The sequence below is a fragment of the Piliocolobus tephrosceles genome, chromosome 21 (genome assembly GCF_002776525.5).
Source record: "Piliocolobus tephrosceles isolate RC106 chromosome 21, ASM277652v3, whole genome shotgun sequence".
Lineage (NCBI taxonomy): Eukaryota > Metazoa > Chordata > Mammalia > Primates > Cercopithecidae > Piliocolobus > Piliocolobus tephrosceles.
In genome coordinates this window covers 14,283,090-14,295,728 of record NC_045454.1, presented here as the reverse complement: position 1 = coordinate 14,295,728, position 12,639 = coordinate 14,283,090, and the positions used below count along the sequence as shown (strand labels likewise).

At 53.4% G+C, this 12,639-nt stretch overlaps 1 protein-coding gene across 4 annotated transcripts in view; it reads right to left on the bottom strand.

Moving 5' to 3' along the window:
* Positions 1 to 930: 930 nt before the first annotated feature.
* Positions 931 to 12,639, bottom strand: part of XRCC1 (X-ray repair cross complementing 1) — a 33,956-nt gene continuing 22,247 nt past the window's right edge. For all 4 annotated transcript variants that reach the window (XM_026448294.1, XM_026448296.1, XM_026448295.1 and 1 more), the window contains 14 exons: positions 10,933 to 11,091; positions 9,888 to 9,962; positions 9,680 to 9,791; positions 9,261 to 9,370; positions 9,076 to 9,187; positions 8,482 to 8,740; positions 8,049 to 8,165; positions 4,255 to 4,348; positions 3,963 to 4,095; positions 3,638 to 3,692; positions 3,404 to 3,543; positions 1,753 to 1,843; positions 1,218 to 1,293; positions 931 to 1,111 (listed from right to left, as the gene is read on the bottom strand). In XM_026448294.1, the coding sequence (XP_026304079.1) occupies positions 998 to 1,111; positions 1,218 to 1,293; positions 1,753 to 1,843; positions 3,404 to 3,543; positions 3,638 to 3,692; positions 3,963 to 4,095; positions 4,255 to 4,348; positions 8,049 to 8,165; positions 8,482 to 8,740; positions 9,076 to 9,187; positions 9,261 to 9,370; positions 9,680 to 9,791; positions 9,888 to 9,962; positions 10,933 to 11,091 (1,647 nt within the window). In that variant the 3' untranslated portion in view covers positions 931 to 997. The remainder of the gene's footprint in view (positions 1,112 to 1,217; positions 1,294 to 1,752; positions 1,844 to 3,403; positions 3,544 to 3,637; positions 3,693 to 3,962; positions 4,096 to 4,254; positions 4,349 to 8,048; positions 8,166 to 8,481; positions 8,741 to 9,075; positions 9,188 to 9,260; positions 9,371 to 9,679; positions 9,792 to 9,887; positions 9,963 to 10,932; positions 11,092 to 12,639) is intronic.

The following is a 12,639-nucleotide window of genomic DNA, read 5'->3' as shown; positions in this document are numbered from 1 at the left end:
TGTTCAAACCCCCTCCTAACATTTCCACCCTCAGATTAAAGTCCAGGCTTCTCAGCCTGGAGTTCACAGACCTTCAGGCCAGCCCTGTCCAAAAGACCTTTCTAGAGTGATGCAAATGTTCTCTGTGCTGCCCAATACAGTAGCCACTGGCCCAATACAGTAGCCACTGAGCAACTGAAATGCATGACCACTGTGACTACAGAAGTGAAGTTTACATTTCATTTCATTTCATTTTAATTAATTTAAATAGTTACCTGTACCCAGTGGTGATCATACTGGACAGCAGAGCTGCAAGGACTGTGCCTGGCTTTCTAAATCTGCCCCCAAAGCCTCTTCACCAAAGGCAGCAATGCTCTTCTGCCTGCCTCAGGCTGCTTCCCACCTCCTGACCCATGCTGTGGCCTCTGCCTAGAGCACCATCCCATCCTCTGCCCTGATTCCCTCACAATCAGCTCAATTCCCACTTAAACGTGGTGGAGCCTTGAAGGGGGTCCAGGGTTTGAGTGGGTTGCTTAAAATGTCCTTTCCTCCCATTCTACCTCCTAAATTAGGTGATGTAAAACCACGGTGGTGACATTCATTGTACAGCTACTTCTGAAAACCCTGGAGGAAAGGCACTATCCCTGGCCTGGGGATGCTGAGGCTTCAGGAGAGAGATGGGCCTCATGGGTACTGAGGCCTCCAGCCACAAAGGGGCAGCCAAGACACAGGTGTGGCTCACAGGGCCAGAACAAGTTGAGGGGCAGTGCTGAGAGTCAGATTCCCAGTTCCCTGCCTCTTGCCAGCACAAGGATAAGGAGCCAAGCAGAAGAGACAAAGAGTTCCTTCTCTACCAGATCTCTGATGGAGGTGCCCAGCATTCTTCCCCAGGTCCCAGGGAGCCTCTTAGCGTTTTGGGAGACTCCTGGGTGAGAATAGGCAGCTGCTCCAAACCAACTCATCTTTATTAAATGCATCGTGTGTGTGTGTGTGTGTGTGTGTGTGTGTAGCACATACTTCAGGCCTGTGGCACCACTCCATAGAGCTGGTGAGGAAGTAACTTCTGTTTCTCGTTGCAACTGTAGATCCATCGGGGACGAACAAATGCCAGGGAGGGGTTGTCCATCAGGGCCTGCAGGGTGGGGTGGAGTCCATACAGGAATGTGTCATCAAGGGGAGGACGGAGGAGATGCAAAGGTGTGCCAGGGGCTCCCATTCTCTGCCTCTTTGATACTCACCTCCTCAAAGCTGGGATCCCATTCCTGTGCCGTGATCACAAACTGAACCCGGTCGCTCATATAGTCCTCGAGCTCCCTGGTGGGAGAGAAGAAAAGAGGTAGAAGGCACATCAGGGAATCAGCACGGACATCCTACTCCCCAGACACTCTCAATGGCTGTCCTCACACTGTCCCCACCTATTCCCCCTCTAGGCTGCCTGTGATGACTCCATTCTTCCATGTATCCATCTTGCCATAGCTACAATGACCAGAGCTCCCACAGTGGCTAATCCTCAGGCCAGCCCTTTCAGAAGCAGGGGTAGGGGTAGGGATCCTCACTGTAGAGAAGAGGAAACTGAGGCAAGCAATGTATCCTGGGCTGCCGGCGGTGGGCAAGCTGGCATTCGGATTCCATGGCCTGTGCTCACCTGCTGGGCATGGCCCTTCTCCATCCTTCTGATAGTCTTCTTTCCCACACCCCCACTCCTCCCAGCAGGTCCCTGAGCCCTCCCCTGGACCCATCACCCCTTCCCCACCCCAGTCCCTGGAGATTCACCCATTGAAGGCTGTGACATATCGGATGAGTTTCCGCCGCTCATCCCCAGGGAACTCCCCGTAAAGGAAGAAGTGCTTCCCCTGGAAGAAATCTGCAGGAGAGAACGGGGCTAAAGTAAGCGTGAGGCCCCAGGAGTTCCCAGGACCAGACAGGAGTGACAAGGCTGACCCAGCAGCTGAGGAGAGGGCTGTCCACATGTGGGCAGGGATTGATGGCAGGCAGTGGCCCCTGCCTAGTGGCCCATCAGAGCCTTCTGGGGAGGTAGGCAGGTTGGCTGGTTGGTTTGCTTTAACAGTAGAAGATACAATGAGTATTATTGCGATTTGTTTCTGACAGACAGGCGGAAGCCACTTATCTCTCTCTCTTTCCTTTTTAAGACAAGGGCTCACTCTGTCACCCAGGCTGGAGTGCAGTGGCGTGATCTTGCCTCACTGCAACCTCTGCCTCCTGGGCTCAAGTGATTCTCCCATCTCAGCCTCCCCGGTAGCTGGGACTACAGGTGTGTGCCACCACGCCCGGCTAATTTTTAATCTTTTTGTAGACAGATGGGGTATTGACATGTTACTCTTGGGCTCAAGCAATCCTCCCACCTCAGCCTCCTGAGTAGCCAGAACTGTAGGTGCACATCACTATGCTCAGCTAATTTTTAAAACTTTTTGTAAAGACAGGCAAGGGGGAGGGGCGGTCTCGTCTCACTATGTTGCCCAGGCTGGTCTTGAACTCTTGGACTCAAGTGATCCTCCCACCTCAGCTTCTCAAAGTACAGGATGAGCCACCGCACCTGGCCTGCCTGGAGCCACTTAATGAGCTTAGTCCAGGCTGGAAACATCAGTATCTGCCACTTCTTCACCTTTGCTCTCCTTTCCAACCAGTGCCTTTCTTGCTCTGACTTTTGGGGTGGCTCCTTTCCATTTTAAGATGACTCTCTAGGCCATCAATTTTGTGATGCCACTTTAGGGGCTTTGGAGAATCAAAGCACCTTCCTGCCCATCACCCAAGAGAAACTGGGTGGAAACGGCTCTTCTGCAAGTCCCCAAACCACACCTCTGTACAGCCCCGGCTGCCTTTCCTCTGCTCCCTTCATTCTCAAAGAAGCTCTGCCTCCCTGCCTCCCATCCCACAACTCCCTGCAGAGTTTCCCCATTCTCTTTCATTCTTATTATTTTACACTGGAAATGCACACACACAATGTGTGCAGACAGCATCCATGTCCAGAGTGATGGCTGATGTTAAAGCCAACACTGGTGTGCGCCCACCCAGGGCCTGACAGAGAGCAGTGCCCCTGTCACCTGGTGTGCCCAGCTTCACCCCAGACCAACAGAACAGCACCTGGGCACATGAATCACTAGCGTGAGGGTGGGGCCCTCACCCCTGATGTGAAAAAAAGGAGGTCACACCTGGCACATGGCTGCAAGGGGAGTGGTCAGAACAAGAAATCTGGAGGGGAGAAAAAGGCAAGACACAGAGGATGCTGAAGGGAAGGGAACAAGCCTAGCAGAACCTGGAGGTGCTGAGGCAGGGAGTGGGTTGAGGAAGGAGAGGGGAGGCAAGACACGGGGACAGCAGTGACCCCAGGGTTGGCCAGGGCAAGTCCCAGTTGAGAACTGAGAAGGGAAAATGCTGCTTCAGGAGGGATGGGGGGATTTCCCACCTGGGAGCTCAGGGACTGGCAGATCAGGTGGGTCTTGGTGTTCCTCATCGTCCGTGTTCTCATCCGTGGAGCCTGCATACGGGTCTTCCCCGTTCTCCTCCTGGCCAGGGGGTGGTCTGTGTTCCTTCTGCTCAGCCACCCTGGGGTTGCCAAGAGGAGTAGAGAGTGAGCATGCAGGGCAGCCTCCCCTACACCCAAGGCCAGGGACACCCCAACCCCCAGCCCCAGCCCTACCTCCTCAGCTCATCCTCTGTGTCCCCAGAATCTTCCGCCCCGTTGTCCTGTCCTTCTACAAGTAGAAGCTCAGTCAGTGCAAGGCTGCCTTATCTCCTGGGAAGACTGGCAGCTCTCCTAGCATGGCACAGACCCAGGCATCTCATGCCCCCGGCCTCAACTGCCCTCCAGATCCAGTCATCTGGGCCCCTAGCCCCTCCTCCCTCAGACCCAGGAGTCCAGGACCCAGCCCCTCCTCCCTCAGACACAGGAGTTCAGGCCCCCAGCCCCTCCTCCCTCAGACTCAGGAGTCCAGGCCCCAGCTCCTCCTCCCTCAGAGTCTGACCTGACTGTTCCCCCTCAATGTCTATATCTTCCTGGAGCACTGATGAGGCTGCTTTGGTCTCTTCAGGGGATGGGGGCTTCTGGGGTAAGCTGGGTCCCGTTGCCTGAGTGGGTTTGGTTTTGGTCTGGGGGCGCTGAGGAGGGAGAGTGGGTGGGTGAGGAGGGCAGGAACAGTGTGGGTGTGATGCAGGGGTACCTGCAAGAGGCAGGAGTGGGAAGTTTGGGGTGCCACAGCAGATCCAGGTCATCCTCCCACTACACCCTCCCCCCCCACTGGACAGGGGGCATCAGACCTTTCGAGGAAGCTTGGGGGCTTCATCTCCACTGCTGCCGCTGTGAGAGGCCTCATCCTCCTCGCTGCTGGAGCCTGGCCCTGCCATGAGGTACCTAGGGGAGGAATCAGGCCTCAGACAAACAGGCCCGAGGGAAGTGGGGAGGGCATTCAGGAGGCAACAGCCACTGGTGTTTACTAAATACTCACTCTCATGGGCTTCATGGTCTTGCTCCCAGCCCATTCCCTCCCAGCTCAGGAAGGCCCCAGTGAACCCAGTCAGCCCGGCCACCTGCCCTGCAGACCTGGGCACCCCCTTTCTTCCCCTCCCTCTTTTTTTTTTTTTTTTTTTTTGAGACAGAGTCCCATTCCATCACCAGGCTGAAGTGCAGTGGTCTGATCTCGGCTCACTGCAATCTCTGCCTCCAGGTTTGAGCAACTCCCTTGCCTCAGCCTCCCTAGCAGCTGGGATTACAGGTGCACACCACCACGCCTGGCTAACTTTTTGTATTTTAGTAGAGACGGGGTTTCACCATGTTGGCCGGGATGGTCTCAATCTCCTCACCTCATGATCTGCTCCCCTCGGCCTCTGAAAGTGCTGGGCGTGAGCCACCACTCCCAGCCCTTTTTTTTTTTTTTTTTTTTTTTGAGACAAGATCTCACTCTGTCACCCAGGATAGAGTGCAGTGGTGTGATCTTGGCTCACTGCAACCTCTATCTCCGGGGGTTCAAGCAATTCTTCTGCCTCAGCCTCCCCAGTAACTGGGTTAACAGGGCATGTGCCACCACGCCTGGCTAATTTTGTGTTTTTTGTTTTGTTTTGTTTTTTAAGTACATACAGGGTTTCACCACGTTGGCCAGGATGGTCTCGAACTCCTGACCTCGAGTGATCCACCCACCTCAGCCTCCCAAAGTGCTGGGATTACAGGCATGAGCCACTGCACCTGGCATTCCCCTCCCTCTTGGGGAAGAAATGTCTTCTCAATTCAGAAAGGAACAAAAAATCAGAACTTTCCCCTTTGAGAATCAAAGTCAGTTTCTCATTAGGAAAATACCCACCATTTAAGGGGAAAATCTCAAAGCAAATACGTTTTAAAGACCCCAACACTATAATCATGGTTCCTTAAGCCACTAACATTCCAGGAAAAGAATTTTCCCAGCTCTAACAACAGTAACAGATTGACACTTACATGGGACTTCCTACATGCCAGGTAGCACATGACAAATACTGAGTCACTGAATCCTGAGGTAGGTGCTATTTTTAGCCCCATTTTACAGATGAAGAAACTAAGGCACAGAGAGATTATTTAATCTGCCCTAAGCCATAGGAAGGTATGCAGAAGCAAATGAACGTATTAGTTCCATTTTTCTGAGACATACGTGTTAAGACCCTTCTGCATTTAAATTGGTTGTTTTAAAGCTGGTGAAATGCTGTTTGGGTAAGTCACACTCATAAAACGGTGCCTCACAGGAGATTCAGAGGATTTAAAATGTAGTAGTTCATTAACAGTCAATAGTCGGCTTATTTTTTGAGACAGAGTCTCGCTGTGTCCCCAGGCTGGAGTGCAGTGGCGTGATCTCGATTCACTTCAAACCCCACCTCCCAGGTTCAAGGGATTCTCCCACCTCAGCCTCCAGAGTAGCTGGGACTACAGGTGTGCGCCACCATGCCCAGCTAATTTTTGTATTTTTTGGTAGAGATGGGGTTTTACCATTTGGCCAGGCTGGTCTCAAACTCCTGACCTCAAGCGATCCACCCACCTCGGCCTCCCAAAGTGCTGGGATTACAGGTGTGAGCCACCGCACTCGGCCCAATTTTTATTTTTGAGATAAGGTCTTGATTTGCTGCCTAGACTAGAGTGCAGTGGTGCAATCATGGCTCACTGCAGCCTCAACCTCCTGGGCTCAAGTGATCCTACCACCTCAGCCTCCCAAGTAGCTAGGACTACAGGTATGTGCCACCATACCTGGAAAATTTTTTTCATGTTTTGCAGGGATGGGGTCTCACTACGTTGCCCGCGTCATATAGTTAATTTTTTTTTATTTTACAAATGAGTACAAGCCAGAATTTTTAAAAATATAAAATGCTTTGTGAATTCTTTTTGTTAAGACCAGTTGCAAATCCAACATTGTCTTTTTCCCTTTTCTTTCATGCCCTCCTTAAGCTCTCCCAGGTACATAATAATGCATATCTGGTTCCTTCTGGCCCAAATATAGCACCAGCCCATCCCCTCTTCTGTTCCTGAGGCCCCAGCCTACTCAGGAGTCCCTACCTGCAGCCTCCCCTTGACAGTCCATCCCTCCCAACAGAGCCTGCCCCTGCTGCCATCAAACCTTCAGTGATTCCCCTCTGCTCAGAGGAGGCCCCTGGAGCCAGATGGGCTTCAGAATTTTGAATCTTTCAGATTTGAGAGAGGCAAATGGCTGGCGTACAGATTGTTACATAAACTCCCAGTAGGGCCTGGGGGAGCACCCCATGATCAAACCCACTAATATTTCTGGAGTTAAGACCATGACACACTTAAGGGGATTAAAAAAAAAAAAGTCCACAAATAGCCTCACATTAGTTCAGGATGACTGCAGCGAACTGAGTTTGTGCTGAACCTAGAAAAGAACTTTCAGCTTCTAGAGATGTTTGGATTCCTGAACAACAGATGATGGTTCTGTGAAGCTGTATGGAGCCCAGTGTGTAGGCCGGGCTCCGGAAGCCCCTTCTGACCTAAGCCTACCCACCTCGCAGCCTCATTATCCCCCAAGGCAGATCATTTCTCAAATACACCAGGTACAGCTAACTTCTGAACACACGCAGGCCATAGAGTACAATCCAGTCTCCCCTCCAATCCACAGGCCTCAGATCTGAGCCTGCTTTGCTCAGTCCAAAGCCTTCTGTGGTTCCTACTGCCCCAGTCCCATTTTTCCTGCCACTTCTTACCCCCACGTAAGCTCAGCCTCACCTACAACTCCTCCAGGCAGCCAATAGGCTGCCCTGAACTTATCTCCTCTGCCCAGCATGTTCTCTGCCTCTGTTCAGCCTGAAAAACCTCTCCTGGGACCTTGAAGACCCCTCGCTCTCTGCGGGCCACCCCGTAGGGCTTTCACTCCACTGTTACAACAATTCTAATCCCTCATCAAAGTGAGAAGCCTTCAAGGGCAGGGCTCGATGACTGGATCCTCAGCCTTGCACAGTCCAGCCTGGCACCAAGCAGAGGCTTCTGGGACTCATTTTGGTTTTGGGGGTTTTTTTTGTTGAGATGGAGTCTCGCTCTGTCACCCAGGCTAGAGTGCAGTGTATGATTTTGGCTCCCGGGTTCAACCGATTGTCCTGCCTCAGCCTTCCAAGTAGCTAGGATTACAGGCATGCACCACCACGCCCAGCTAATTTTTGTATTTTTAGTAGAGACAGTGTTTCACCATGTTGGCCAGGCTGGTCCTCGAACTCCTGACCTCAAGTGATCCACCTGCCTCAGCTCCCAGAGTGCTGGGATTACAGGCATGAACTACTGCCCGGGAACTCACTTTAAATGAATGAGTATGGACCCCAGCACTTGTTCTACCACCCCTGAGTCTTTGCACAAACTACTCCTCCAGCCTTTTCTGATAAGCAGGCTTCACAGAGCCCTCTGTGACCTCCCAGGCAGGTCCTCCTTCCCTCATCTGGAGTACCCCAGCCCCTGCCCCACTCCTCTCAGTAATCTGTTGACTCTGGGCTGGGACCACCTGTGTTTCCACTGGCAGGCCCCGGTCTGACTCCTCTCCAGATCCCTGGCATTGCCCAGCACAGAATAAGGAGCAGGGTTGGTCTGTATGTGGCCTTACCTTCGGGAGGGCAGCCGCCGACGCATGCGGTGACAGTCCAGCACCCACTCCTTACGCACGATGCGGCCTCCCAGGCCTAGGACCTGGCTGTACTTGGGGGTGTTGGCAAAGGCACAGCTGGTGGGGGGCAGAAGTGAGGATGTCAGTTAGGTGTGATCTGAGGGGCAAAGGGGAATGAGAGAGACAGGGGAGACAGAGAGAGAGAGAGAGATCATGAGATCGAGGTGGGAGAAATAAAAAGAGGTTGGAGACCAAGGGAGAGATGCAAAAATCAGAGAGAAGACAAAGGCTACAGAGTGCAAGCGAGAAAGAAAGCAAATGAGAGAGAGAGAAAGCATGCAGCATAGTGTACACAGAGAAAGCACAAGGTGGAGGAGACACAGGAAGCTGAGGGAGAAACTGTAGCGGCACAGAGAGTGGGGTGCAAGCCTACATGAGGTGCGTGCTGTCCTGGGTCCAGTCTGGTCGGTACTTGGCCCCAAGCTCTAGGGCCTTATCTCGCAGCTCAGAGCGGAATGGGTTCTGGAAGCCACTCAGCACCACTACCACACCCTGAAGGATCTTCCCTAGCTCCTCTGGGCCAGCTCGGGGTCGTCTGGGCTCAGTGCCTTCTCCTCGGGGCTTGCCTGTCACTGCCCCCTGTGCTGGGGCAGGGACTGGGACTGCGGCTGGGGTACGACTGGGAGCTGGTACTGGAGAAGCCAAAGAGTAGATCAGTTAGCATCACTGGGGCTCAACCCCCAGGCCCTCCTCCCTCAGACCCAGCAGTCCAGGCCCCAGCCCCTCCTCCCTCAGACCCAGGGGTCCCGGCCCCAGCCCCTCCTCCCTCAGACCCAGGGGTTCAGGCCCCCCAACCCCTCCTCCCTCAGACCCAGGGGCCCAGGCCCCAACCCCTCCTCCCTCAGACCCAGGGGTCCAGGCCCCCAGCCCTTCCTCCCTCAGATTTAGGACAGCAGACTCCAGCCCCTCTTCCCCTAGGATACAGGAGCACAGGCTCCTATGGGAACAAGGGATCTAGTTAGCTTACATTTAGGTCTCTTGGGAACAGATGGTGACAGCTGGGCTGGTGGTTTGCCGGGGGTCTTCTTTTCTTCTTGGTTCAAATCCAACTTCCTCTTCCCTTTGGGAGACTCCTGGGGCTGAGGAGATGGGGATGGGTTGAGGCCTCCAGCTTCTCTCCTCCTCCACCCCACCAAAGTCTGATGATTTCACCTTGGAGGTGTTGCCTATGGCCCTGGAGACTGGAGAGGCTGAGGAGGCAGCACTAGAGGCCTGGAGGGTAGCAGCTGCATAGCTGGGTCCTGCCGGGTCGCTGGCTGTGACTATGAAGGGAGAAAGTGGATTCAGGATGAGAGGGCTGAGCCCCAAGACCCTTTCACTCCCATCTATGGGATACAGAGTACTGTTCCCAAATCCCACCCATGATCCAGGCGTCCCAGCCCCCAGACCCCTCATCCCTCAGGACACAAGAGGCCAGGCCCACCTTCCTCCACCCTGAGACCCCACACAGGACTCCACCACCCTCCTCCCTCAGACCCAGGAACCTGAGCCCCAGCCCCCTCTACCCTCAAACCCACAAGTCTAGGTCTCAACCCCCCTACTCACTCAGGACCTAGGTTGTCCAAGCTCACCTGGGGATGTCTTGTTGATCCGGCTGAAGAAGAGAGCCCCTGGCCTCAAAGAGTTGGCGCTCTCATCCTCCTCCTTCACACGGAACTGGCCGAGCTTGGTCACTGTCACCTTCTAAGGTCCCGCAAGTTCAGTGTTATAGGTGGGCTGCTGGCAGGTGGGGGTGGAGAGGCAGGGAGAAGGCCATGGGGAGCGACGGGTACAGCTTACCTGGGACGGGGCCTCTGCCTCATCTTTGTCTGGGGGGCTATGAAACCGTACAAAACTCAAGCCAAAGGGGGAGTCCTGGGAAAGGAGGGGTGGGAGTCAGGGAGTCTGGCCCAAGGACAGAGGCCAGGCTGAAAGACCTTTTCACTCAGGGAAGCCCCTTCCTGGCTCGTTTCCTCTCATGAACACCCATGTTGAAGGAGGGGCCCTGGTGATGGTGATGACAATTATAGGATTTAGCTGTTGTGCCTGAGCCCTAACTCTGAGTCTGGCACCAAGCCCTTTTCACACATTAGCTCTTTGAGCAACTGGCAGAGTCTACTGGGTGTCCCAGCGAATCCACTGCCCTATGCACAAACTCCTGCCTGTGGAATGGGAGGGAGTGCTGCGTGCTACTTCCAGAACACAGAAGTGTTCCAGGCTCTCTCCTCCTCTGCCAGATGGATGCAGAGCCAGAAAATGGGAGAAGCCTGGGTCCCTGCATGACCTCATAAGGAGAAGCCAGCTGACAGGCTAAATACTCCCCAGGACAGTTACCTGGGCAAGAAGCACACCTTTATCGTGTGGCATCATCACATACTCCAGTCTTACTGTTACCACAGCTTTTAGCATCCCCTAACCTACAGCAACCCTATAAGGATCAGGAAATGGAGGCCCAGAGAAGGCAAGTCACTTGCCCAAGATCACAAACCTAAAGAGTGGTATAGCCAGGATGTGAACTCAGTAATCAGACACCAGATCTCCTGATGTTAACTACTAGGCCCACTCTACTAGGCCACCTCCCCAACAAGTCAGTTCCCCTCCTCCGATTGCCCTCTGAGATGCTACCGTTCACCCTCCCTAGATTCCCTCCAGGAGATGAAACTTCTCATTACAGGAAAGATTCCAAACCCATTTCGGGGAACGCAGGGATCCAGGCTCCCCATAATCCCAAGGGACACCAGCTCTCTGCTCCTCCCAGCCCTGTTGGCCCTCAATGTTGAGCAGACTCAACATTGGCCCTTACTTCCCTCCTTGCCCAGGACCAAGGACTCTGCACCCTAGGTACCTTGCTGTAGGGCTGGCTACAGACAATTTTGACCCGGTCCCAGCGCTTCTCGGCGGCTGCCCGGACCAGCTTGTCAGGTCCAAACATGCGAACGCGGTTGGGGTTTGAGCCACTGCGGCTCTCAGAAGGGGACATGAAAGATGAGGTGACCAGAAGGACCTGGGGTGGGAGAAACCACAGTGAATGAGAACCAGGGCAGGTTGGCTTAGATTAGAGCTTCTAGGGGCTGGGGAAGAGGGCACAGGGCCCATGTAGGGGACTAGGAGCCACAGGGCCCATGTAGGGGACTAGGAGCCACTAGAATGTAGCCTCGATGGCTCCAGACCCTTCCTTTGTTTCTGAGCCTTGAGTCAGTCCTGCCCTGACACAGGCCCCAGAGGGATCTTTTTATCCTCCAGATGTGAGCGACCCTTATCTAAATTATCCCATGGAGTCTTCCATATATCTGGCAATACAGCAGGCTACATGTCCTAAGGAACTTTCCCGGCAGAGAATACTTGGTAAACTGGAACAATATTCAAACACCTTTTGGAAATGTACAGGTGAGTCAGCGGAAAGGCAAGGGGAATTACTGGAGGCTGGAAATGAGAGAACAGAATCCAAAGAGTCAGAGGAGCTGCACTAAGTATTAAGTGATTGTTTCTCAGCTCAACCCTACCCTCTACAACTCATCTCCGTGATCTGGGCTTACACTTGGTAAACCACGTTTCTGCTTCCCTAGCTGATCATGACCAGGCTCTGTCAATAGGCGGAGCGAGAGAGAGAGAGAGAGGCTGCAAGGCTGCAGGAGGGAGGAGGGACCTGCTCCTGGTGCATTAGCAGATCCTGTGAGCATCACCCCCAGTTAAGCTTCAGCTTCTACAGTGGTTCCCGCCTGCAGCAGCAGATGAATCTAGTTTGCAGTGTCCCAGTACCTCCAGAAAGAGCCTCGTTCAGCCCCTCTCAGCAGCCGCTGGGGGAGAAAGCCCTCCTCAAATGATCTGAATTTCAGCTCCTGGGGCCCCTCCTCCAAGTTTCCAAACACCTACGTTTCAATAATTCCTGCCCCTCTCTTTTGTTCCCCCAACCCTGGGAGTGGCAGCTACTCCCTGCTGTTGCTTCTCCTTCATATCTTAGTCTTCCAGTAACACCTAGTTACTGGTTCTTTCTACTAAATTCTCTGTTAAAATAACTAGTGTGGTTTTAAGTCTCCAGGCAGGACCCTGTCTGACCCGGCAGCACTAATGTTGGTAGTCTGTCGTGGTGCTGATCTCAGGTGGCAAAAACTTGATTTTATTATTATTTTTATTTTTTTAAGAAACAGGGTCTCTCTGTCACCCAGGCTAGAGTGCAATGGTGTGATCATACCTCACTGCAGCCTCGACCTCCAGGGCTCAAGTGATTCTCCCACCTTGGCCTCTGAGTAGCTGGGTCGAGAGATGCACAACACCACACCTGGCTAATTTTTTATTTTTTGTAGAGGCAGGGTCTTGCTATGTTGCCCGGGCTGGTCCTGAACTCCTGGCCTCAAACGATCCTCTCACCTCAGCCTCCCAAAGCTATGGAATTACAAGCATAAGCCACCACACCCAGCTGAACTTGATCTTTAAGGGTTATGCACTTGGTGGTGAAAGAGAACAAGAGAGAAAACCCAGGCTCCAAGCAAGGGAGAATGGCATCTCAGAGATCCTCACCACATTGCATAGAACTGAAGACTCCCCGGCCGGG